This window comes from Osmerus mordax, chromosome 20 (genome assembly GCF_038355195.1).
Source record: "Osmerus mordax isolate fOsmMor3 chromosome 20, fOsmMor3.pri, whole genome shotgun sequence".
NCBI classification, from domain to species: Eukaryota; Metazoa; Chordata; class Actinopteri; order Osmeriformes; family Osmeridae; genus Osmerus; species Osmerus mordax.
This window is the reverse complement of record NC_090069.1, coordinates 2,590,488-2,614,571: the sequence shown is the minus strand read 5'-3', so window position 1 is coordinate 2,614,571 and position 24,084 is coordinate 2,590,488. Positions and strand designations below refer to the sequence as shown.

Below are 24,084 nucleotides of genomic sequence, written 5' to 3'. Positions count from 1 at the left end.
AACCCTCAAACGAGACAAGCACACGCTCAGGTAAATCAGTTATAGTGGACCTCCGTCACAACAAGGCGGTAAGAATGTAAGACACTTGTCTACTACAGATCGGTATAAAAAGAAACCCAAACAAACAAACCCCCCCCCCCCCCCCCCCAAAAAAAAAACATTTGAGTGAAAGGACAAAAATATCGACTGATCAACACACAAAGCCAGCGAGTAGACCTGCTGATTGGGGAGGGCTGAGGCGGCTCGAAACAAGCATCCCACATCCCGCGGGGTTACAGTGTGTGGGAATGTGGAGGACGCAACAGATGACCCAATCCTCTCCCACTAAAGACGAAACGCGACCACCTACAGTCTGACTTCTCCAACCGTCAAAGACCCGACGGGCCTCGTCATGTCTCCTGGGGGGTCCCAGGTGACCCGACGGGCCTCGTCATGTCTCCTGGGGGGTCCCAGGTGACCCGACGGGCCTCGTCATGTCTCCTGGGGGGTCCCAGGTGACCAACGAGCCTCGTCATGTCTCCTGGGGGGTCCCAGGTGACCCAACGAGCCTCGTTATGTCTCCTGGGGGGTCCCAGGTGACCCAACGGGCCTCGTCATGTCTCCTGGGGGGTCCCAGGTGACCAACGAGCCTCGTCATGTCTCCTGGGGGGTCCCAGGTGACCCAACGAGCCTCGTTATGTCTCCTGGGGGGTCCCAGGTGACCCAACGGGCCTCGTCATGTCTCCTGGGGGGTCCCAGGTGACCCGACGGGCCTCGTCATGTCTCCTGGGGGGGTCCCAGGTCAAGCAGGAGTGATCGGAGGCCAGTTGATGCCTTTCACGGTCGCTAATCACCTGAACCGGTCGCGAGGCTAATTGGCTCGAGACCAAAACACACGCAGGAAACAGGCGACGGAACTTCCTTAAACATTGAACAAAAAAAACACAGAATCCCTTCATTTTGTAAAGCACCCGTTTGCCTTTTGACACGATGCTTAGCCATAACCACAACGGAACGTAAGTAGGAGGGGGGTAAGGGGTTTCACCGACCACACCGCACCGACGGGAAAAACTAAAAAGGGATGTTTTGGATCATTTCAATCTGAACTAAAACATCGAGGATCCACGTTCAAGCAGCAGTAACACATCTCAAGGTAAGGACCCCAGGGTTTGTGCAACGAACCTGGGCCCTTCTCCCTCCTGCAGGCCCTTACTCTCTCTGTCAGTAAAAGACCCAAAGTAACTGCTGAGGTGTGCGTGTGTCTAACACTAGCTCTCCCAGTCGGTGCAGGGCAGGCCCTCGTCCTCCGACTCGGACTCGGGCGAGGCCTCCTTGATCCTGCGCAGGGCCTCGTGGATGCTCCGGGTCAGGGAGTCGGCCGAGTGGGGGAAGCGGTCCTTGGGCTGGCGCTGCTGCTCAGGCCGGGTCTTGACCTTCTTCAGCCGGACGCCCTGCCGGATCTGGGCCAGGATGTTGCAGCTGTCGTCGTCGTCCGGGTCAGGGGCCAGGACGCGCAGCTCGGCCTTGCGCAGGTGGAAGCTGCCCCTCTTTAGGGAGGCCAGGACCTCGTCCATGGGGGAGCTCGCTGGGGATGCAGGGGGACGGGGGGTTAGTGCCGGCACGGAACGCTACGCAACTCTGCTTCTCTGGCCGTTCCGAATCACATTTTGTGGGGGGGGCCGGTAACTTGGGCTAACTTGAGCGTGGATAACTTAAGCTGAGTGACTCTGTTTCTTTCTTTCTGCCTTGCCTGTCTCTCTAACAGTCACTATCACAATAAATACAGCAGAAAATGCCCCCAAAATATGTATAATTTTCGTTTTTTTTTTTTAAGGTTAAGAAAATTACAAACTGCCGACTCACCTCTCCTCCACTGGGAGGAGTCGAGTGAGGCCGTCTTCCTCAGCTTCTTCCTGGCCGTCACCAGCTGGCTGCTGTCGAAGAAGCGTGGCGAGAAGGGCGACAGGGGCAGCGGGGGCGACTCCCCGCCCCCCCGGGGCACCTGCGTCGGGGCTGCGGGGGCGAGGCGGCCGCCCCTCTCCCTCCGCCTGCTCCTCAGCGGGGGGCGGCGGGGGAGGAGGGGGCGGCGGCGGGGGAGGGGGGGTGGAAGTGGAGGGCGGAGAGGGGGGAGGGAGCAGGAGGAGGGAAGGGGGCCGGCGGGGGGCAGGGTGAGGCCCCCCGCTGGGGGGGAGGGAGGCGGGCTGGTGGAGGCAGGGCGCGGGGAGCGGCTGGGCGTGGTCGGTCTGCACGCCGGCCGCGTGTGTGTGGGGCGGAGAGGAGCCTGCTTTCCTCCGGGTGTGCGTCTGGGACACCCGCGGCCGGCTCGACTTGAGGGTCACCTGACCCGGGTGGTGCTGGACAGGGAGAGAAGAACAGGGTCAGTCAGTACTGCACACACAACCCTTTACACACACACACACACACACGGACAACACGAGTCACCGGGTCGCGTTCCCACACCTGTTTGAAACTGCGGAGTCTTTCCAGGGTTCTCTGTCTCTCCTGGCTCATACTGGCCCTGTTCCTCTCCTCCTCCTCCTCTTCCTGCTCCTCTCCTCCCTGCAGACAGGACAAAAGAGGCATGATCAGGGAGGGGGGGTTCACGTGTGTCGGTAAATAAAACGGAACTTTCCGGAACCTTCAGAGTAGTGTACACAGGCCGACAGAGCGGAGACTAGAAGTGGACGTACCTGAGGCAGCGGTCGAAGACCATCCTGGTCGTCTTGGCAACCGTGGCGTTGCTGCATCTTCTGGTTGTGGTTGACGATGCAGATTTCCTGGTTGGGATAAAAAAATAAAGTAATTTAAAAAAGCGAATATCCTTTCCACGTTTACGACAGCGTCACAATTTCCCCCCTGGAAAAGGATCTCTGCTGGGACAAAAAACAACGGTGCGTTGCCCAGGGCAACCCCCCCCCCACGCGGCGTTGCCCGGGGTGACACCCCCCCCCCCCCCACGCTGCTACCTTCTTGTTCTTGAGGTAGACTCTCTTGGCGGTGATGCGCCCCCTGCGGGCCTCCAGCTGCCGGGTCCTGTGCTGCAGCTGACCCAGCTCCTCCCTCAGGGGGGAGGGGGGGGGCCGCCGGGTCCTCCACCCCCTGCATGGCGTCTGGGCTCTCGTACGCGTCGTAGTACACCACCTCGTCCTGGTGCTCTGAGCGCGTGCAAAGACCACACACACACATACACACACACACACCAAAGGACGGGATGAGGAATGGCAAGATCCTACCCGGAGCCAAGGAGAGTCTATGAGGTACAGTCAGTAGACATCTGTTTGTAGACAGTGGAATATGTGACAGACTATCTAGACCGTCCTGTCTGTTTACAATAGAGTAGACAGTAGAGTCTGCAGACAGTATATAGTCTGTAGACAGTATATAGTCTGTAGACAGTAGCGTGTGGAAGACGCCCTCACCAGTCATCTGTCTGCGCAGGCTCTGCAGCTGAGCGTTGAGCAGCTGCTCCTCACAGCGCAGTACCTCAGCCTTGATGTCGTACAGCTGCAGCTGCAGCTCGTAGTACAGCGCCTCCATGTGGTCCAGACGCAGCATGGCGCCCTCGCCACCCTGCAGGCTCTGCATCTGACACACACACACACACACACACACATAATAAGACTAACTCCTTGATGAGAGCCAGCGTTCTGTGTTCTAGAGTGTTCTGTGTGGTGTGTTCTGTGTTCTAGTGTGTTCTATGTCATGTGTTATAGTGTGTTCTATGTCATGTGTTCTAGTGTGTTCTGTGTCATGTGTTCTAGTGTGTTCTGTGTTCTAGTGGGTTCTGTGTGGTGTGTTCTAGTGTGTTCTGTGTTCTAGTTTGTTCTATGTCATGTGTTCTAGTGTGTTCTGTGTCGTGTGTTCTAGTGTGTTCTGTGTTCTAGTGGGTTCTGTGTGGTGTGTTCTAGTGTGTTCTGTGTTCTAGTTTGTTCTATGTCATGTGTTGTAGTGGGTTCTGTGTGGTGTGTTCTAGTGTGTTCTAGTTTGTTCTATGTCATGTGTTCTAGTGGGTTCTGTGTTCTAGTGGGTTCTGTGTGGTGTGTTCTAGTCCCTGCTCTCCTACCTCCTCTCTGAGGCTGTGTTTCCTCTGCTCCAGGCAGATCTCCTTCGCCCTCATCAGCTGCATGGTCTCCTTGGAGACGGCGTGCTGCAGCTTCTCCATGCCGCATTCCACGGCCGCAGTCCAGGCCGCCTTGCCGAACTTCCTCTGGTCCGCACGCATGCGCTCCAACACGGCTGAAACACACACACACACACACACTTCTGTTAACGTGTACACGCTTCAAAACCACAAGATAAGGTCATTAAACATGCAGGTAGACAGCTGTTGTCCCGAGATGGTTGTTTAGCTCAGTGTGTGCAAGAGGGATGCGTTGTTCAATGTTGCACTTTTATGACAGTGCTTTTACTGTACTATGTGATGCTGTCGTTGTTGATATGTTATAGTGTGTACTGTAGTTAGATGATGATGATTATTATTATTGTTGCACCACACCTGCTAGCTGAGAGGCGGTTAGTTTGCGCCGTCTGGTGCATACAGACCATTCCCTGACACCGACCACCGAAATAACGTTGGAACTCTGCACTCGTGATCCTTGATGTTTCTGCTGCGCTTTCTATGCAGTACTTTTATGTCGCCTCGGATAAAATGAAGAAAGTGCTACATGAACAAAATGTGGAGCCCAGCGATCGGAGGGTGAGATAGTGCTGAGATAGGGAGGGGATTAGGAAGATGCTGCTGGGAGAGCTTAGAGAAAGCAGTTTGGCCTGGTGTAGCTGGGAGATTAGGGGTGGGACAGCCTGGTGTTTTCATCCCAGATGGTTTCTGGGAGATGTAGTCACTGAAACACAGCTTTCTCCTCCTGGTGCATCGGCGAGTACGTTTACATGCACACTGACATTCCACTATTATTTCCGAAGACGACAACGTGACTAAATAGTATGCGGTCGCGTAGTCCGAGGAGGGAGCATGTCGTCTTTATGGGAATGTTTGATCCGAAGCGTAACCGTGGTGACTGAGATGTGCTTGGGGGTGGGGGGTGGGCGTGGCTCTGCGGCCGTACCTTTCTGAGCGCGTGCCGTGGTCTCGAAGAACTTGACGGTGAGGTCCTGTATGGAGAGCATGGCGGCGTGGGCCTTCCTCTGCCACTCCTCATCCTCCCTCCTCAGGGAGTCCACGCGCCGCGGGCCCAGCCGCTCCGTCTCCAGGGAGATCTGGAGGAGGGGGGGGGGGGGGGGAGAGGGGGGTTAACACAGGTCACGCCTGGCCAACATCCAGAGCAGCGGTCTTCAACCCTGCAGGCTGACCCCGTCGTGATCGGGCTCCTGCCGAACTTCACGACGACCCGTTTGTTTGAATCCGGTGTGCTGGAGCAGGGAAACATCTAGAACATGCAGTGGGACATTCAAGGCTGTGACGACTAACCGCTTTACATTTACATTTTAACATTTTTAGCAGATGCTCTTATCCAGAGAGACTTACAGTAAGTACAGGGACATTCCCCCCCCGAGGCAAGTAAGGTGAAGTGCCTTGCCCAAGGACACAATGTCATTTCGCATGACCGGGAATCAAACCGGCAACCTTCTGATTAATAGCCCGATTCCCTAACCGCTCAGCCATCCGACTTGCCTGGCTTTCGCTCGCCCTGTAACGCCAGCGCTCAACACCAGGCGGCGCTGTGGGGTCGCCGTCCGACATGCCTTGTCATGTCTCAAAAGTAACTTTAATATAGCCCTTGGGACAAACAACAGCACCACAAGCCCAGGTAATGAACAAGCGGGGCTAATAAGTCAAAGAGTTAATGTGACACCGAAGTTGTCCCAGCTGTGTTGGTGTCAGTCAGGGACAGGACGTTTCTGTGGCCTGGAGGCTCCACCTCACCATGGAACACAATGTACAGATCGAGCCCCAGGAGCAGAGCCGCCGTCCCACGGAGCCTCTCTGTACATGACGTCCACATGTTGATGAGCCAATGGAAACCAGATGGCTGTAGGCGCTCACCGCACACACACACGCTGGTAATCAACAACAAGCCACACAATAGGCCCGTGCCGTAATGTCGAGCAGTAGGTTAAGCTGCGTTTTTTTGAGAGAGAGGAGGAGAGAGAGAGAGAGAGAGAGAGAGAGAGAGAGGAGAGAGAGAGAGAGGAGAGAGAGAGAGAGAGAGAGGAGAGAGAGAGAGAGAGAGGAGGAGAGAGAGAGAGAGAGAGAGAGAGAGAGAGAGAGAGAGAGAGAGGGAGGAAGGAGGGAGAGAGAGAGAGAGAGAGAGAGAGAGAGGAAGGGAGTGAGGGGAGTTAGTGAAGTGACTTCCATAGCGGAGCTATCCCCCCCCTCCACCACCGACCCAACAGAGCCGTTCTCGAATCACGCCAAAAACGACAACGTTCCGTGAGACGTTCCCCTCGTTAAGAGTGGACCAACACCCTGCAGGCCAACAAAGGAAACTGCTAACTGGCAGAGGTGCTTCATTCTCTCCGAGAGAACCAATCACCACGGCCACAACCCCGCAGGATACTGCACTAGAGCCATGCAGGTTGTCCAGTCCCTATTGGGGTTTGTGACTGCATTTAGCCCCAATCTGTGTCCACTCTGTACTGTTATCAGGATTCCCCATAAGGATATTTAAGGAAACAGTGACAATAACAGTGAGGTGGCAGTAGAGCAGTCATACAAAAAGAATGCAAAAAAAAAAAAAACAAGAACATTCAAATAGAGATGTGAGTGACGTCTTATTTGATTGTTTGAGTCCAGGTGTCAGCTGCTTGGCCCCTCCCCCTCTCCTGTCACTTCCTGGTGTTGGACTCTGTGACCTCATCCCTCCCGCATGAATAATATAGCATGGTCTCCTTGGTAACAGGGCCACTTCACACTAGAACATCTTTCACCTGTCTCTCCACACGTCCACAGGGGAAGGAGGGGGAGAGAAATAAGTGTTTGACTACAAACAGTACCAAAGTGGGGGGGGAGGAGAGAGAGAGAGGGGGGGGGGGGGAGAGGAGAGAGAGAGAGAGAGACGAGGGGGGGGGGGGGGGGGGGGGGGGGGGGGGGGTGGGGGGGTGAGGGGGGGGGGGGGGGGGGGGGGGGGGGGGGGGGGGGGGGGGGGGGGGGGGTGGGGGGGGGGGGGGGGGGGGGGGGGGAGAGTGTAATTAGTGTTCGACTACAAACAGTACCAAAGTGGCCGACACCTGTCGATCCACAACGACAGCTGCTGATCAAAAGCCAGAGGTGCGACCAGTGACACAGATGGGTGAGCTCTGTTACCCAAGGTTACCGAGGTCAGCGGCCGACTGGGTCACGAGTCTCATTCACAACTCCTCTCACCACAGCTTTTAAAACAGCCTCCTATTTTATGTGTAACTTATCTATAAACCTTATAGGTACGTCAGAAAATGTGAAAAATAGTAGGAAAAGTTGTGAATATGTTTTAACCCTTGTGTTATCTTCGGGGTCATCGTGACCCATCAGTCATTGTGACTCACCGTTGTATTGCGACAACTTTACCGCATACAAAAACAACCTTTTAACCATCGGGCTGTCTCAGACCCCCCACATCGCTGTGGTTAAAAGAAAATGCTTTTTATTTGTTTTTGTATTGGGTAAAGTTGTCGCAACACAACGATGGTTCGTTGTGAACCTTCGGGTCATGTGACCCGAAGGCAGCACAAGGGTTAAGTTGCAGAAACTGGACAAGTTTTGTTCTTTTTATATATAAAAGTGCTCACTCGCCAATGCACACTCAGCAGAAACTATTTACAGGCAGCATGACTGTCAAATATTCAGCAAGTTGGTACTTCGATGCATCTGAACCTGCAGTGCCCACAAACTGACTCCATCCCAGACCTTCGTTCTCAAGTCCTACTGCCGTCTGCCGTCTGCAGATCTGAAGTGATAAGATCACTTGACTGTCTGTGCAGGTCCTGCGACATGGCACTTTAACAATCAAGCTTTTCCGTTAAATGGCCAGTGTTTATCTCCCATGATAGGGGCTTATCTCTGGGGGAGCCAAGGTCACACCTGGGCTTATCTCTGGGGGAGCCAAGGTCACACCTGGGCTTATCTCTGGGGGAGCCAAGGTCACACCTGGGCTTATCTCTGGGGGAGCCAAGGTCACACCTGGGCTTATCTCTGGGGGAGCCAAGGTCACACCTGGGCTTATCTCTGGGGGAGCCAAGGTCACACCTGGGCTTATCTCTGGGGGAGCCAAGGTCACGCCTGGGCTTATCTCTGGGGGAGCCAAGGTCACACCTGGGCTTATCTCTGGGGGAGCCAAGGTCACGCCTGGGCTTATCTCTGGGGGAGCCAAGGTCACACCTGGGCTTATCTCTGGGGGAGCCAAGGTCACACCTGGGCATACAATGGCTGTTTAAAGCAGAGGGACTATTTGACCTGACACTGGGACTTGACACTTTTTTCTAAATATGTGAGGTCAGACACCGGACCTGGTTTTATGTGTCTGTGTGTGTGCGTGTGTGTGTCTGAGAGAGATAAAGAGTGTGTGTGTGTGTGTGTGTGAGACAGTGTGCGTCTTGGAGAGCGAGAGTTGTGCGTGAGGGAGTGGTTTTATGTGTCTGTGTGTGTGTGTGTCTGAGAGAGATAAAGAGAGTGTGTGTGTGTGTGAGACAGTATGCGTCTTGGAGAGAGGGGAGAGCGTGTGAGGGAGTGGGTGAGTGAGTGAGTGTGTGGGAGAATGCTGGATCTATTACCACAGCCAGTCCAACGCCATGTAATAATGTATGTGAAACAGTAACTGGGGCCCAGGGCAGGCCGAGCCGGCCTAGAGCTCAGCGCATACATCCAGCATGTCTTATTCATGGATGTCCCCTGACCCCCACAGGCAACAGGATATCCATACAGCACTGCCGCGACACGTGATAGCGGTCTCCAACAATGGCCCCCTTTCCCTTTGTTCCAGACGCTCGATCACTTGACAGTTTATTCATCCATTCATCGTCTCCCTCGTTCACCTGTTGTCTTGACCTCCGGCCGCCCGAACACAACAGAAAGCAGATGGCCACACTGGTTTTCTTTACATCATAACCTTGTCCTCTTCTTGATATTCTTATGTAGAAATACACACAGGCGAGTATCCATTTGACCTAGATGGTGTTTCTGTCCTGTTTTAGCTCTTTTATTGTTCTGTCACATCTGTGTTATTGTTTTGTCACAGTTGCCTGAGAAGATTTGCATTGAATTGACATTCTGACAATCACCCTAACCCACAACTCACCGTCCAGTGTCACCTCCCCCTCCCCCTCCCCCACGCGCTCCTGGTGTGAATCCCAGATGAGACGCACCGAGAAATGCAACCAGACCAACGCCACGCAAATCAAATGTAAACATTGCATCCTTCTCATCCCCCCCCTTTCCTCCCAAGATTCCAGACAGCTGCCTTTAAGCGAGCGCACAGACCAGCCGACTCCTGAATCAGCAGTTTGGGACGAGCCAACTGCCCCTTCTGCGGTGTTGGGGCCTATTTGCATAGGGCTTTGTGTTCAGCAGCCGGCTGTTGGTGTTCCCCCCTGAGGGGAACAGGTGGCTGGAAGTCGGCTCTGGAGGCATGTACTTCCTCTCAGACAAACTGTGGCCTGAAGGTTGACAGAACGTTGGGAACTCAAAAGGAAAGAAAGAAAGAAATAAAGAAAGAGGAGAGAGGAGAAGACATGCAGCAAAGGGCCATGTCTGGATTCGAACCCAGGCAGCTGTGGTAAGGCCTCAGCTACCGCGGACACTGAACGTTTTTAACTCTTCAAATGCAAATGATTCTGTAGCAGGCTTTCAGAGTATCAAAGCCTGGGCCAGCTGGACTAACCTACAACGCTACATAGGTTTCACTAAGCCTCCCTGTCACTACTACACGTTTGGGACATCTGGCAGGCTTAACAGACGAGAGCGGCTCTGCGGACCAGGCTTAACAACGCTGCCAGGGTGGCCAAGCGAGAGCCGATCGCTTCCATCGCCCTTCGCAGACAGCCGGCAGGATTACTAACCGAACACGGAAAGGGGATGCCGACATCTTCAAATCAAGTCTGGATACTGGATACTAACAGTCGCTACTTGTGCCACAGTTAAACATCCCCGTGTCGGCCCCTCTGACGCGGGCTCGGTCATTAGTGCGTGTGAGCGGCCAGGCGCCACAGACGAGCCTGCTGGGTAAGGAATGTGGCGTCAAGAAAGGCAAACAGGGAGAAAAAAGCTCCCCTCCTACCCCTGCAGGGGCCACAGCCTCAGCAGGAATGACCGGAATAACACACCCAAACTGTACTAACACAACACTGGAGGAGGGAGAGGGGGGGGGGGGGGGGGGTGACGGATACACAGAGAGACAGAGCAAAGGAGGGGAGGATGAGAAAAGAAAGAAAAAGACAGACTGAAAGACGAGACTTGCTGGAACAAACGGCGGTTACAGACGGCATGGGAGGGTGCCGTCCGTTCCCCTTCACTCCAGTCGTCTCAGCCGGCGGCCAATTTTATTCGAATGCAAAACATTCCAGCAGACATTTACATACTATAGCCTGGCCCCTGATACACACACACACGCACACAACGACAAAAAAAGCGCAGTAGTTTCAAGCCTCTGAGGAAACGGCACTCAAAGCGCTTGAAGGCAGGCCTGCCTCCACAGCCACCGTATGTGAAGGCAGGCCTGCCTCCACACACGAGGTGATGGAGAGTGAGGAGAGGCGAGGCCTATATGCTGCTGAGGCTGCAGTCCTGCTGAGTGGTTTAGTGACTGCTGTAATAATGCTCAGCTTGTTTGCTAAGCCGCTCTGGGCAGAGGGGGAAAAGCCTCCTTAGCCCCCAGACTCACCCCGACCCCTCCACCCCCAGAAGCGGTTAGCCTGACGGGCTAAAGCCCTGTCCTCAGTTTGGATTGGATCCAACCCCCCCGACCCCCACCCCAACCACTTCTCTCCGCAACCGTGACGCTCCACAGACGAGCAGGCTGACCTTGCGTGACCTGGGACACTCTGTACGTAAAGGCTTTCGGGTTCATCGGAGTTAGGGTGCCCCTCATGTCAGGGGGCACGATAGTCTACGAGCTGGGTTGTCTGTGGACGGTAGACCCGATCCATTCACCGGCTCCTGATGAAGCTGTCAGAGTAAGGGACACCTGGACAGCATGTGTGTGTGTGTGTGTGTGTGTGTGTGTGTGTGAGTCTGTGTGTGTGTGAGTCTGTGTGTGTGTGTGTGAGTCTGTGTGTGTGTGTGTGTGTGTGTGAGTGTGTGTGTGTGTGTGTGAGTGTGTGTGTGAGTCTGTGTGTGTGTGAGTCTGTGTGTGTGTGTGTGTGAGGTTACCTTGATGTGCTGCCTCCTCAGCATGGCCAGCTCTCTCATGTCTCTGAAGGGCTGCAGCAGGTAGTGGTACAGCTGGGTGGTGGCCTCCAGCATCTCCCCGTACGCCTCGTCCTCCTCGGGGTACACCTGCAGCAGCTCCACCATGCTGTCCATGGCCTTGTGGCGCTCCAGGAGCTACACACACACACACACACACACACGCACACGCACAAAACCAAAGACAGATAGAAACGTATTATCTTTAACCCTTGTGCTGCCTTCGGGTCACATGACCCAAAGGTTCATAACGAACCATTGTTGTGTTTACCCAATTTTACCCAATACAAAAACAAATAAAAATAATTTTATTTTAACCTTTGCAATGTGGGGGGTCTGAGACAGCCCAACGGTTAAAAGAAAATGCTTCACTTTGTTTTTGTATGCGGTAAAGTTGTCGCAATACGACGGTGGGTCACAATGACTGATGGGTCAGAATGACCCGAAGATAACACAAGGGTAGTATAGCATAGTTTGAACTTACTGCCATAGTTTAGGTCAAATGTAACCTGGAGAACAGCAATCACTGGCATTTAGTTTAGTTTAGCAGCAATACTGCCTTTGAAATAACTCTGTACAACCCAAGGACGATAAGCAGTGTATGGTATGTCCTATAAATCACATTCTATACGGCATTATAAGACTACTACCACCAGAACGGCTGAATGATTAACTGCTCGGATTGTGTGTTTGTGTAGTGTGTGTGTGTGTGTGTGTCCAGATTAACCTGCTTCATTATGGCCACTGAACAAAGAGCTCCTTCACTCGCTAGAATGCATTTTCCAATCCTGAGTAGCTGTACTCGTAAAATAAGACGCGTCGTGCGAGTGTGTTTCTGCGGCTGCAGACCACTGGATCCATTCTTCCACATCCTTAACAGTGAGATGACGTGACCCCCGACTGCTACTGACGCATGACCCACGGCTCCGTACACGTTGCGCGTTGTTCCGTAGACACAACCATCAGTACGTACTTTTGTCCACACGACTACCAAACTCTCAGGAACCACTTGCTCCAATTCATGCAGCACAACAACAACAAAAGGTTTATAAAAGGTTTGAAACAAAACATTTGAAAAGAAGTTTCTTAAGGGTTTCAAATGTATTTTCTACAAAAAGTTTCGAAAGGTTGAAAACATATTTTCGATTTCGGTTCGCAAATTGCTTTGCGTTATTGATGAGTACTTGGTGAAGACTCTACTATACTGTGGTCTGCTTTACTCTACTTGGTTTTAGGCTTCTCTGTTCTACCCCCCCCCCCCCCCCCCCCACACACACACACACACACAGTTCTCTCCCTGGGACAATATCGAATGGCTAAAACGAATCGATGCCCGATCTTGCTCATGAACAGTGAATGAGAGAGCTCCCCTCCACTGTTGTGCCATGAGAGTCATAGATATGAACAGGGGCTCTTATGTTAACCCTAGTCAGGCTTTCCACCCCCACCCACCCACCCCCTCTTCCCCCCAAACTCTGGGGACTCAGTCAGACACTGCTCGATTCAGCTCCCAACACTGCTCCCACTGTTTATCTAGGCCCTTCGTCTCCCTGGAAACCACAGGCCAACCCTCCACAGCTCTGGCTACTTGCTGCAGCCGCTGGGAGCCGGGGGAAAGCCCTGGGCATAGCGAGGGCCGGCGCTGGGGCCGGCGCTGGGGTCGGCGCTGGGCGGAGGAGCCCGACGAAGGTCCATCCTTTGAAACTTGAGTCCTACCTGCTGTGAAATGACTCAAGTAGGAGTCTGTCCATGACTTCTGGCTACAGACTGCTGGAGCCTTTGGCGATGTCAATCTGGACGCGTAGGAAATGACATCGTTTCTACTGCTCAGTATTTCCATTTCCAACTTCGACCTCTGACTTGCAGTGGTAAATGCAGGGGTGCTGTGGGGGTGTGTGTGTATGTAGCGCTTTCTCTCTCCGTCTCAAACCAGACCTCACACATCACCACATTCCTACCAGCTGGCTAACCTGCAAAGGAAAGGCTATATCCGTTCAGGGTCTGTCATTAAGACCAACTCATGCAGTTTGACAGGGTTCAAAAACACCAGTCTTGCTCAAACATGTTTTTATTCTGTCGTTTTTGGGTCAGGAAAGACAGTTCCCAGTGATCTACACCCACTTCCTCCTCAGGGGGCACTAGTCAAAGTCAGCTGTAATTGCTGGCCATTTATGAGCAACAGAAAACGAGGCCGTCATTACAAAAAGAGCCACAAGGAACACGCCTATTATCCTGCCTGCAGAGAAGACAGATTTTGTGAGCCAGCTTTGTTTAATATTAGCCTTTGTAGCCGTGTTCTTGTTATACGCATGCCCGCTATTTTGTTCGCGACAAAGTTCATCTTCTCTCTTGTGGAACTGTGGCTACAGTCACAATGTAGAGTCGTAGATGTGAGACTGTGGTGTAATAAAGCTACTAGTACATTTTATGAAAGCCTGTGCACGTATGTGTACACACACCATCTTTGCCCTTTGACCCAAACCCTGAGCCCCTGGAAGATGGGGTGGGAAACCCTGTATGTGGACACGCAATAGAGCTAATCCTGAGGCTGCAATGGAAAGCCATCAGCTAGCTACTCAGTGCCTGACACGCTTACTCACCATGACACACTCTCTCTCTAAACCCTCTCTCTCTATGGACCAGTAAGGACACAGGAAGATTAAATCCTTTTAGAAAATATAGGCCAGACTCCCAACACACTGCAGACTGGAAGCTTGGTCAGGCCCACAGCTAGCAGCGCTGGGATTTCTGCGCGCTCACGCACATCAGAAACACTTCATAAAAGACTGGCTTTCACGTACCGTACCACAGAGCAAAGTCTAGTCAGGGGGGGAACACTGCCAACTTTCAAGTTCCATGCTGGGCTACATAATCTAGGCCTACAGACCACTACAGTAGACTGACAAGCCATAAGGAGAGCTGCACATAAAGGGAGGTCTCTCAGGGAGGTTGGAGGGTAGTACAGTTTTAATTACCTCCTAGACGTTTACTGACTGGGAGTTTCCATGTCAACCCTGACCCTTCTCTGTGCCAGGCTAAAACCGCTCTGCATGTATCCTGCTTTGCAAATTGCTGTTCATCTCCATTTAATAGCGCGAATGCTAATGAGTAATAACATTACAATGATCAAAGCAATTACAGAGAGTAACTGGCTGTATACTTGGCATACGGTCAACTTTCAAAGTAAAGTGTTGCCAGGTGTTCATTCTATTTGAGCAACAAATGCCCAGCTTTGCTCTCGTCCGGTTTAATCTACAGACCCAAGCATTTCCCATCACTGGTCAATCCTATTTGGCAACACTATCAGCGGCCAGAGCAGGGGTTGTGATAAGGACACACTTTAGCATAGATTTTTTTTTTTTTGGAGCCTCCAGCTGTTCCTCTAGAATAGATCCACACTACTGGCCATGAGGCCTCCTGGGAACATTACATTTACATTTAGTCATTTAGCAGACGCTCTCATCCAGAGCGACTTACAGTAAGTACAGGGACATTCCCCCCGAGGCAAGTAGGGTGAAGTGCCTTGCCCAAGGACACAACGTCAGTTGGCATGACCGGGAATCGAACTGGCAACCTTCGGATTACTAGCCCGACTCCCTCACCGCTCAGCCAACATCTCTCAACCCGTCACCAGTCGCTGACGTCACCAAGTGACTAGGCGATTGTGAACATTCCTGATTCCTGACATTCAGCATCTCCACCCACAGGCCTACAACGAAGGTCATTGAGTGTCCTGTTCTCAGCTCCCCTCATCTAGCCAACACACAAACATCTCTCCTTACAGTGACTAGCCTTGTTCTCCATTCAGCACTCGCTGAAGTGCTTCTTCTCCGTGTTGTGCTACGCTGAAAAGCCGCAATGTCTGGCCTGCCTTTTTCACCATGGAAACCGTGATGCCTAGTCATCATCGCCTGTTGCAAACGTACAAAAAAAAAGATTCCGACTCATTGACCTTGTTCTTATGAACTGCTGCTCAGGATCCTTGACCCCCTGTATTCAAATACACACACTATCCTGCACATCATTTGGATGTTCCCTAGACTCAATGTGCATCACTCGAAAAAAGAAAATCCCTGGTTTCACTCTTCCTCGGGGTCTAGACACGAGGACGGGCCCGTGTCTGACAAGCGTTGAAACATTGTCACCATGGAAACAACCGCACGCTAGGAGACGTATGCCAACAGACGACATTATCATCACAAGGAGATTGTGTTTATGTTTTAATTGAAGGTTTTCACTTACGCCTTTACGTTTTTAAGCCTTCATAAGAAAGTAAAAATTATAGCGATCGTCTTCGTTACTGTTTTGATGGATTTCATCAAGAGCTGTAAATGATTTAACTCATTCACGCCCCTTTTTTGCTCTAAGCCCTCGTGTTATGGAACCTAAATGCAAAGTGCTTTGTTTGTCACATGGTGACACAAGGTGAGCGTGAGACGAAACATGACGGAAGACAGACGCCGCTAAAAGCAGCTGCGGCGTCCAATGTCTTTGTTTATGAGTAACACAACGAGTAACAGTGACTACGCTTGGCTCAGAACTGAAATGCTCATGACTCAAACGAAGAGAAAAGAGAGGTAAACAACCGGAGAAAAAGGAGCTGGATTGGTAGCATCGTCGCCGTGTCGTTCCTGATGATGTAACAAGCCTAGGCTACTATGGTGATTATGGTGATACAAAAGAGGATGCCCTGAGGCAGTCTTTCCATCGGGTCAACAAATTCATAATCATGTTTTAGATGCTTTTCATTCCAGCAAAAATGGCTCTCAGGCCTATACTGTTGCATGGTAGGCTGCAACTAGGACTCAAAAAAACTCCCCCCCCCCCCCCCCCCCCTCCACCTCCACTTGTTTCTGTGTGAGTGTCAGGGCCAGACCAGATCATATTACAGCCCTGTGAGAGGGAAGCAACAGATGGCAGCTCATGAGCTTACAGAAACAAAAGAAAAGATGCTGAGGGGAAACCATGTGGTCGACTGACCCTTTACGTGACGTGCACTTTGGACCTCACTAGTCTATGTTCACAGTGCCTGTGTTTGGTGACGGAGAGATGGGGGGAGGGGGAAGGGGGAGGGGGGGGTGTTTGGGTCCTATCCTTTCCTGACCACATAACAAAGCCCAAATTGTTATCTTACTACAACATTGGGAACTTGTTTGCCTGCGCTGACATTGCGAAAAATATAACGTTCTGCCCCTAAAAGGATCGGCGCTGTTATGACAACCGTTTTATTTACCTCTTGAAGACGTTTCTTGGCCCTCTGTAAAGCATCTTCGTAGCCGTTGTGTCGTAGCTCGCTCAAACTCTCGTAGTACTCATCCGTGTCTTCGCTTTCGGAGAAGAGCACCTGCGAAAGAATCTTCCAGCCGCAGGTGTCCAACGCATGGCCCAGGTACACCTGTAGCTGGTAACATAAGGCCTCCGTCTCCCGTTGCGAGACCTCGGTTGCCCCGAACAGCACCGTCCACATTCCGGATTGTTCCTCCGGAAATGGGGGTAAACATGGCTCGAGGTCGGAGTTGACAGCGCATAGTTGTAGGTGAGCGGCCCTCAAATCCTGAAAGGAAAATAGTCTGGCCCAACTGTAGTCTTCATGACTGCCATTCTCGGCGTCATCGAGGTCGCCATAATCTGGGGAGCGAGGCGCCCCCGGGACATCCACTGGTTCCAGAACCTCGATGTCCATGACCTTGGTCGACACAAAATCCCACGTCCCCAGTGTGTCGCTTACACATTTAGATGGCTTTGGAGTGCCGACCATTGACAACTTATCTCGAACAGTACTCTTCTCTACGTTTTTCCCTGTCGCACTAACACTGGATTTAATTTTACCCGTTGTGCACATTTCATCTTTTCTTTTAGTGGGACTTTTGGGAGAAGTTTTTCCATGTTTGTGTTTTTCGGATGAAGGGGGGGCAGGAAATGCGACGTCGCTTTCGCCCACCTCAAAGAGTGTATCCCGAAAAGCAGTCAGTTTTTGTACTGTTCTGTTGTGGCACGTTATGGCGAACTTTCCTTCTATTTCATTCCAAGCGACGATAAAAACAAATTTATGCTTCTCTTTCTCGTCGAAAACATTCGGCCGCACAGCTACCCATCCAGACTCTAAAGAATCCTCCATCGTGAATGACATTTCATCCAGCCACTAAAAAAACAACCAGCTCACAGCTCACAATTATCCGTCCTCTGCTCGACGTTGTCCGGGAAGAAAAATCTTAAAATTCACTTGCAAGCGAAACAAAATGTCCCCAAAACAGTTGTTTTGTTAATGAAGTAAACATAAGCAGAACGTGGGATATCTTTTCGAATATTCTGGCTGTTTGTTGAAGTTCATGTCGCTGATCATCAACTTGCGTAGGCTACGTCCTCAAGAACAAAGGGTCATGAAAATCGAAGAAGTCGAATTTGTTACCTAGTTCGTAACTATGTAATTTCTCCACCTGGTTTGCTCACCTGCCTGAAACATGCGCTGACTGTCTCCCTTTGTGCTTTTACAGACAATGCAGATGGTTCCCATCGTCACGTGTGAGGATCTGTTTACAAGCACTGAAAAGCCTGCGAGGGCACTGCGTGCTGTCAAAACCGGGGGAGGGATCTTACCCCCCTTTAAAAAACGACTTTCAAAAAGCTTTTTCGTAGCCAAATTTGCTCTTTTTATGCAGTTGACAGCGGGAAAAATTCTCATGTAGTCTTTTTGTTCCGTCAAATAAGTATAATTTGGTTTGTTGTCGCTAACACCTCAGAGGTCCGCATCTTTTCTCACAACTGACTGCGATGTACTGCTGACGTAGTTATGCACGAGGAGCGTAAACACATCTGCACGTGGGACGTGCTGAGGACGTTGTGACGCTTTTGGGCTGTATAAAAATTAACCCGCAAAAATCTGATAAAAAGTCTAAAATGTATGTGTTCACACTTTAGTTTTTTCTCAAAATATATTACAAGCGTCTATTACAAGCGTTGGTCGTCAAGCAATCTTCTTCTTAGATGATTCACTTGATACATAAAATATGTAGGATATGTCTTGTCATTAGATAAGCCTACTCTTATGAATAAAATAATACTGGCTCTTGAGTAGTGATATACAATTGAAGGTAAACATGAGGCTGGTTTGTTGTGCCCGTACGGAACAACATTGCCATCTTCAGGTCAATTTTAACAACAGTTTAAAGTTAAAATAAAATAGAATTGCTTAAAATTAACAGACACGACATACTAACTGCTATTTCCAATATGTCTTAGTTAAAAAGTTCAAAGATAAAAAAAAATAATGTTTTGGACAAATATAGACATAAATTTATACCTACCTAATTTACATTTTCCAGATTCACTCTTCGCCTAGTCCACTAGATGGAGACAGAGACTTGAAGACCTTAACTTTCTGAATGAGGACTTCCGTCACCTGAACGCCAGGAATTTCTACTTATTAAGATTCAGAATCAACATAATTTATATACAATAACCTCCCCTCAGATTTACCAGATGGGAATGAGATACATTTTCAGAACATAATTGGTCCTTTATGGCAAGACTGTTTTAAACGTGTGGTTCGACCGCAAATCTCTATACACAGGCTGTTTATTGCTTAGTCATTCTTAATGTCTTCTTCATTGTCATGAGTGTTTAATCAGAAAAATAGCCCACACATATTGAAGCACAAGTGGAGGTTTATTGATTTAATCAACTGTACTTCCATTTGGTAAAAAATATTTGGCACTTTTTGGCATGTTTTGGAGTGTTCAAGAAAATACTTGTTATGTTCTCAAAAGCTCTTTGAGCATTGTGGTCACAGTAGGTAAGGTTAACGTGCTTTAAGCTTTCTGTATCAAGATATCATCAGATTGACAACATACTCCAGAGGTAAGCTTCACTTGGGGAGTATCTTTGTTTGAATAGTACTATTCATAGTTATTGCTTGATTTAACATTGAACTCTGTTGTACTCCGAAAAGTATCACAATATGTAAAAGGTTTTGGCAAATCTATGGAAGATGCTATGAATCTGAAAAACATCTGAACAAAATTTAATTCACAGAAAAAGAAATGGTCCTAGAAAGTAACACAAAGACTTTATCTAATAACTTTAGTTTTGTAAACGTATTAAGGGAATGTGTGTGAGCTATAATCCTCCCTTCTCCTCTCACACTACACACCTTGGAGGAGAGGAAAAAGAAACCAGATTTAGTCTGGCTGGCCATCCTTCTCTCCCCCTAACCCTCCAGGGGACCTCCCGATGCCCAAGAAGACTGCTTAGTGGCTGGCCTTAGCTTTGTCGAAGAGGGGCTTCAGCTGTTCCTGGCTGGTCGCCTCCCTCTGCTGCATCAGGTCAACATGACCCTTGGTGACCCCCCAGCTGTCTGGAGTAGCCATGGAGGGACACCTGGGGCGGCCGGACGCCGGCTTCAGCTTCTCCCAGTAGTCACGACGGGCCCTGGAGGGGGTGTGGAAGCGAGCACAACACGATAAGACGCCTGAATATTCTCCAGGCGGTTGAGAAACAGCTGCGTTGCTCACCTGGTGGGTTGCAAGACTAGGAAATGTTGACCGATGTATAAGAGCCTAGGGGGGGGGACGGGCCTAGCTTACCTAGCTCGGACCCAGGGCTTGGTGTGCATCTCCAGGCCAGCGCCCCAGTTGCCGTGCTTCTCGGAGGCGGCTGGAAGGTAACCCCTCTCTGGCGCCAGCTCCTCAGCCACGGCTCGGATGTGGTAGGGCTCGAACCCGCAGCAGCCCCCAATGTAACGGATGCCAGTGTTGTAGGCCTCTCTGGCGTACATATGCATGTCCCAACGGGTCAGAATTCTGGGCTCCAGAGCTGACAGGGGAGAAGAACGTGCATGGTGAGTGTTTGTGTGACAGAATTGAAAAAGTTCAAGTCCCTCTTTGGTATAAATACCACCCCACCGCGCCAACGAATTGGCTTGATTTTTGAATATTTTCTCATCTCATGAAGTGTGTGTATATGTGTGTATGAGAGAGAGAGAGAGAGATAGAGAGTGTCTGAATACAAACAGTACCAAAGGGGAACTCAGGCAGATCGATGAACCCCTGGCAGTTGCAGTCGGGGGTGTGGTAGGCCAGAGGCTGCACCATGTAGTGAGCCTTCAGCCCCGCCCGCTCCACTCCCTCCTTCATCATCCTCACAGTCTTCACACAGGTCATGGGGTCAAAGTGGCAGTTGACTCCTACAATCTGTGCTCCTGTAGATGGAAGAGATGCAACCGTTAAACATCACAACAACAAAAAATGAATACATTAAAGAAAGAAAAAGAAAAATATAATGCGCCAAAATACATTTTAAAAAACAATGTATTATTATTTATTTTTTCTCTCGAGCTACTACTGGGAGTCTGGGAGTGCTTTGCGTACCTGCTCTGACCAGTCTAACAGCACAGTCTCCAGGGCTGACTCCATTAAGGTCGCCGTCAGGTCCGATACACAGACTGGCAGCCACAGGCTTCCCAGATGTCTTCAGAACCTGGATGGCCCATTCTGCCTCCTCCACGTGCTCAAAGTACTAGAAACGCACACACACACAGACACACACACACACACACAGACCCACACACACACACACACACACAGACCCACACACATACACAGACCCACACACACACAGAGCACGTGGTCACTAAAGAAATTACCCCACAGGCAGACCACACTGTGTTGTGTGCATGCTTGACCGAGTTGTAACTTAAGGCCCTAATCACCTCTGCGACCATGAAGTCGACGTTCTTCTTGATGAACACGTCGATCTGCTTCTTGAAGATGGCCTTCACCTCCGTCTCACTCTTACAGCTGAGGTATGAGGGCGTCTGGGAAACGCCCCCGGCAACCATGGCATCGCCCTCATTAGCCACTTCCCTGGCTAGGTCACAAGCGGCCTCGTTGATCTGCTGTCCCTGGTGATAATAATAATAAATTGTATTTATATTGCAATCTATATTTAAGCAATCTCCAAGTGCTACAAAGCATATAGTATACAAATGAAAAATAATAAGATTTAATCATTAAAATAAAATAAAAAAAGATCAAGGTCAATAAATAATTCAAAGCAAAACCTATAAAACACATTTAGTGAACAGCTTTTTTTAAAAGATGTTTTTAGGTTTCCTTTAAAAACATCTGTCATCTGAGGGGCCCTGAGATGGTCAGGGAGGGTGTTCAAAGGAATCGTTTATGCACTGTCATGCAGTATTATTGTAATGTTGATGTTTGTGCTTGGATTAAGCATTTCAAGCACTCAAATTGTGGTTTCAAAGCCCATGAGGCATTTTCGTTTGGGTTGTATTCAAAGAACCATATATACATTAATTTAACTGATATTTAGTTAGATGGTGAAACAAGCTGGTTGCCTACTATGACCATTGAAAGGTTGCACTTATGTGGATAAAAAGGGATTTTTATCCATTTTTTCAACAGCTTTTCTGAAGGACTATACTTACTGTAAAGCGTGGAGAATTGCCCCTGTTCTCGAGCTTATCATCGCTGGCATAGAAGGTAAATGTCTGCATGACGTTTGAACCCGCCCTTAGGAATTCGCGGTGCAGCTGTCGCACTGTATGTAATGAAATTGACACACTTTGATAAATGTAGCTTGTGGTTGCATTTTTATTACTTCACAATTTACCTCACTCTGTGCGTTGTGGAAAACAAACTCGAACTTGTTGCTAAGGCTTTAGTTGCAGAAATAACGGCTAACGGCTGCAAATTGACAGTGCGTCAGAAGTGATGAGATGCTGCACGCGCTTACCAGCCTCGGGGTTCTCGGCGGCGGCCTCCGGAGTCCAGGGTCCAGCCTTGACATAGCCCCTCTTCTCAAGAGCGAAGACAAAGCCTCCATCTCCAATGACAATCTCTCCTTCATCCAGACGCTCCAGAATGTTCTGCATAAAACGAGAAATGAATAGGCTATCAATATTGCCCGACAGATGTGCATGCACGGACAGCATGATTTGTCAGGACGTCACTTTTTTTCCCTCTTCAACGTGAAAATGCACGTGTTCACATTTGACATAATACTGCGACTATCCTAAATTTAGCAGAAGAAAACTGCACTTGAACAAAGCATGCAGATGCTATCATTTTGCAGGATCAGTTCGAGGCATCAAACTTTTATTTTGTCTCTCACCTTCTTAGCTCCCACTGGTGCCATGGTGTACAGTTGCAGTGGTTGGTACTCGAGACGCTCCTCTTCTACACCAAGGCTGTCCTCTTGAGTTTGGAGAGGGTTTGATTTAGGGATCCGACCTGTTTTATAATCCGAAAGAGGGGTGTGTTACTCCTGACGTCACACCCTCCTGTCTCAGACCGTTTTTACTCTCTCCATTTTATAGGCCTACGTGCAAAATCAGACTTGATGTTCTTTATTGTACATTGTACAGGAAATAAATGCACAGACCGTTGGCTAATGTCCAAGTTTTTTTCTGCGCTCTTTTTTTTAGATGCTCCATCATGATAGGCTACTTGCTCCATCTGAATGGGTAACGATTTGGCTTCATTTTATTTAAAGCAAAACTGTTTACTTTTGGCAAAGTATTGTAGGCCTACATAGTTTTCATGCATTAACTCATTATCAGTGACATTCTGCACCCTGGAAGAGAGAAATTGGTCAATAACAACACAGAGCAAATGCAGAATAATACTTCAAACAAAGAGATGCCAAAGATACACATATTGCGAGAACCCAACTTTCTCCCCACCCTCCCACTGTGGATTTGTCATGGAGCTGTGACAGATTGGAGGGATGGTCATGCAACTGCATGTGTCCACAGGAAGCAGAGGGGATGAGAAGGAACATTTTGTGCCTTACCAAAGATCCATCTGTGTACAGTTTCACTCCCCAGCTCACACCCAGTTGTACTGTATTAAGAATGCAATATCCTCCCAAGACCCGGGGGAAAATATATTTGAATGTTTACATTAGGAAGCCCAGAATGTCCTCTCAATTGGACTAAATAAATTGCCTAAATGCCCAGGATGTCCTCTCAATTGGACAAAATAAATTCCCTAAATACAAAGTGCAGTATATGGTTGCAAAGTCCAAAAGCATTGTCTATTAAACTGTACATAAATTAATAGCTAGGTCTCAGCAGGACAAGATATGAATGTCCAAACATTGTGTTAATCATGATCGCTTTACAAAAGTTTTTACAAAATAGTAAATAACATAAAATGTATAGGCTACTGTATGAATGTAAACAGTTATTCAACATCAGAAATATATACATTCAGAATTGCTCCACTGTTTATAAATAACCAGTTTTCATTACGTGTAATCAGTCTTGGTCCTTATTACAGACACAATCACTCTTAACATCTCTACTCCGTCTGACATTTTGAAAGCTCTTAATAGCCACCTCTGTTTCTGCTGAATAAGACCAGTCCTATCCAGGTTAAACTGGAACCAAGCCCTAACTGACCAAGGACTACGAGATAAACCCTGCATAGGCTACATGTGATGTAGACAACAGCAGTGACTCATACAAATCAAGTGGATAAGCTACATGGCCTTATTGAAAAATTCATTTAGGAAAATCAAATATGCCTAATTATTTTATTAAGTCTGCTACTTCAGATATCTTAATGATATCAGTATCATTCCAAATACACACAAACGTTCGTTTGTCAGAGGTCTCACTTCTGGGTTAATGAATAATATCAACCTGCTTTAGCCCATGATGTTGACATAACGGTGTTATGCAAGCGGTAGCCTACATGTAACGAATTAAATAGTAAGTTCATTTTCATCTTATAACCCAATTCAATGGGATCATA

The 24,084-nt window shown here is 49.4% G+C and overlaps 2 protein-coding genes across 3 annotated transcripts in view; both read right to left on the bottom strand.

Annotated features, from left to right (window-relative positions):
* bhmt (betaine-homocysteine methyltransferase) overlaps window positions 1–22,544 on the bottom strand; it is a 32,984-nt gene extending 10,440 nt beyond the window's left edge. The window contains exons 1-8 of one of the 2 annotated variants that reach the window (XM_067258295.1): window positions 22,439–22,544; window positions 22,061–22,193; window positions 21,753–21,865; window positions 21,018–21,209; window positions 20,677–20,824; window positions 20,325–20,507; window positions 19,894–20,122; window positions 19,523–19,738 (exon numbers count right to left, since the gene is read on the bottom strand). In XM_067258295.1, coding sequence (XP_067114396.1) covers window positions 19,558–19,738; window positions 19,894–20,122; window positions 20,325–20,507; window positions 20,677–20,824; window positions 21,018–21,209; window positions 21,753–21,865; window positions 22,061–22,193; window positions 22,439–22,462 — 1,203 coding nt within the window. In that variant the 5' untranslated portion in view covers window positions 22,463–22,544 and the 3' untranslated portion in view covers window positions 19,523–19,557. Of the gene's footprint in view, window positions 1–18,957; window positions 19,739–19,893; window positions 20,123–20,324; window positions 20,508–20,676; window positions 20,825–21,017; window positions 21,210–21,752; window positions 21,866–22,060; window positions 22,194–22,438 lie in introns of those variants that run through there. The other variant, XM_067258294.1, reaches the window with a different exon arrangement.
* jmy (junction mediating and regulatory protein, p53 cofactor) lies at window positions 141–18,061 on the bottom strand. The gene is given in 12 exon segments (XM_067258293.1): window positions 141–1,564; window positions 1,843–2,027; window positions 2,029–2,333; window positions 2,440–2,538; window positions 2,670–2,756; window positions 2,946–3,056; window positions 3,058–3,134; window positions 3,399–3,564; window positions 4,043–4,215; window positions 5,043–5,193; window positions 11,276–11,449; window positions 16,545–18,061. Coding segments are annotated over 12 exon segments (2,742 nt in total). The 5' UTR covers window positions 17,442–18,061; the 3' UTR covers window positions 141–1,247.
* Window positions 22,545–24,084: the final 1,540 nt, after the last annotated feature.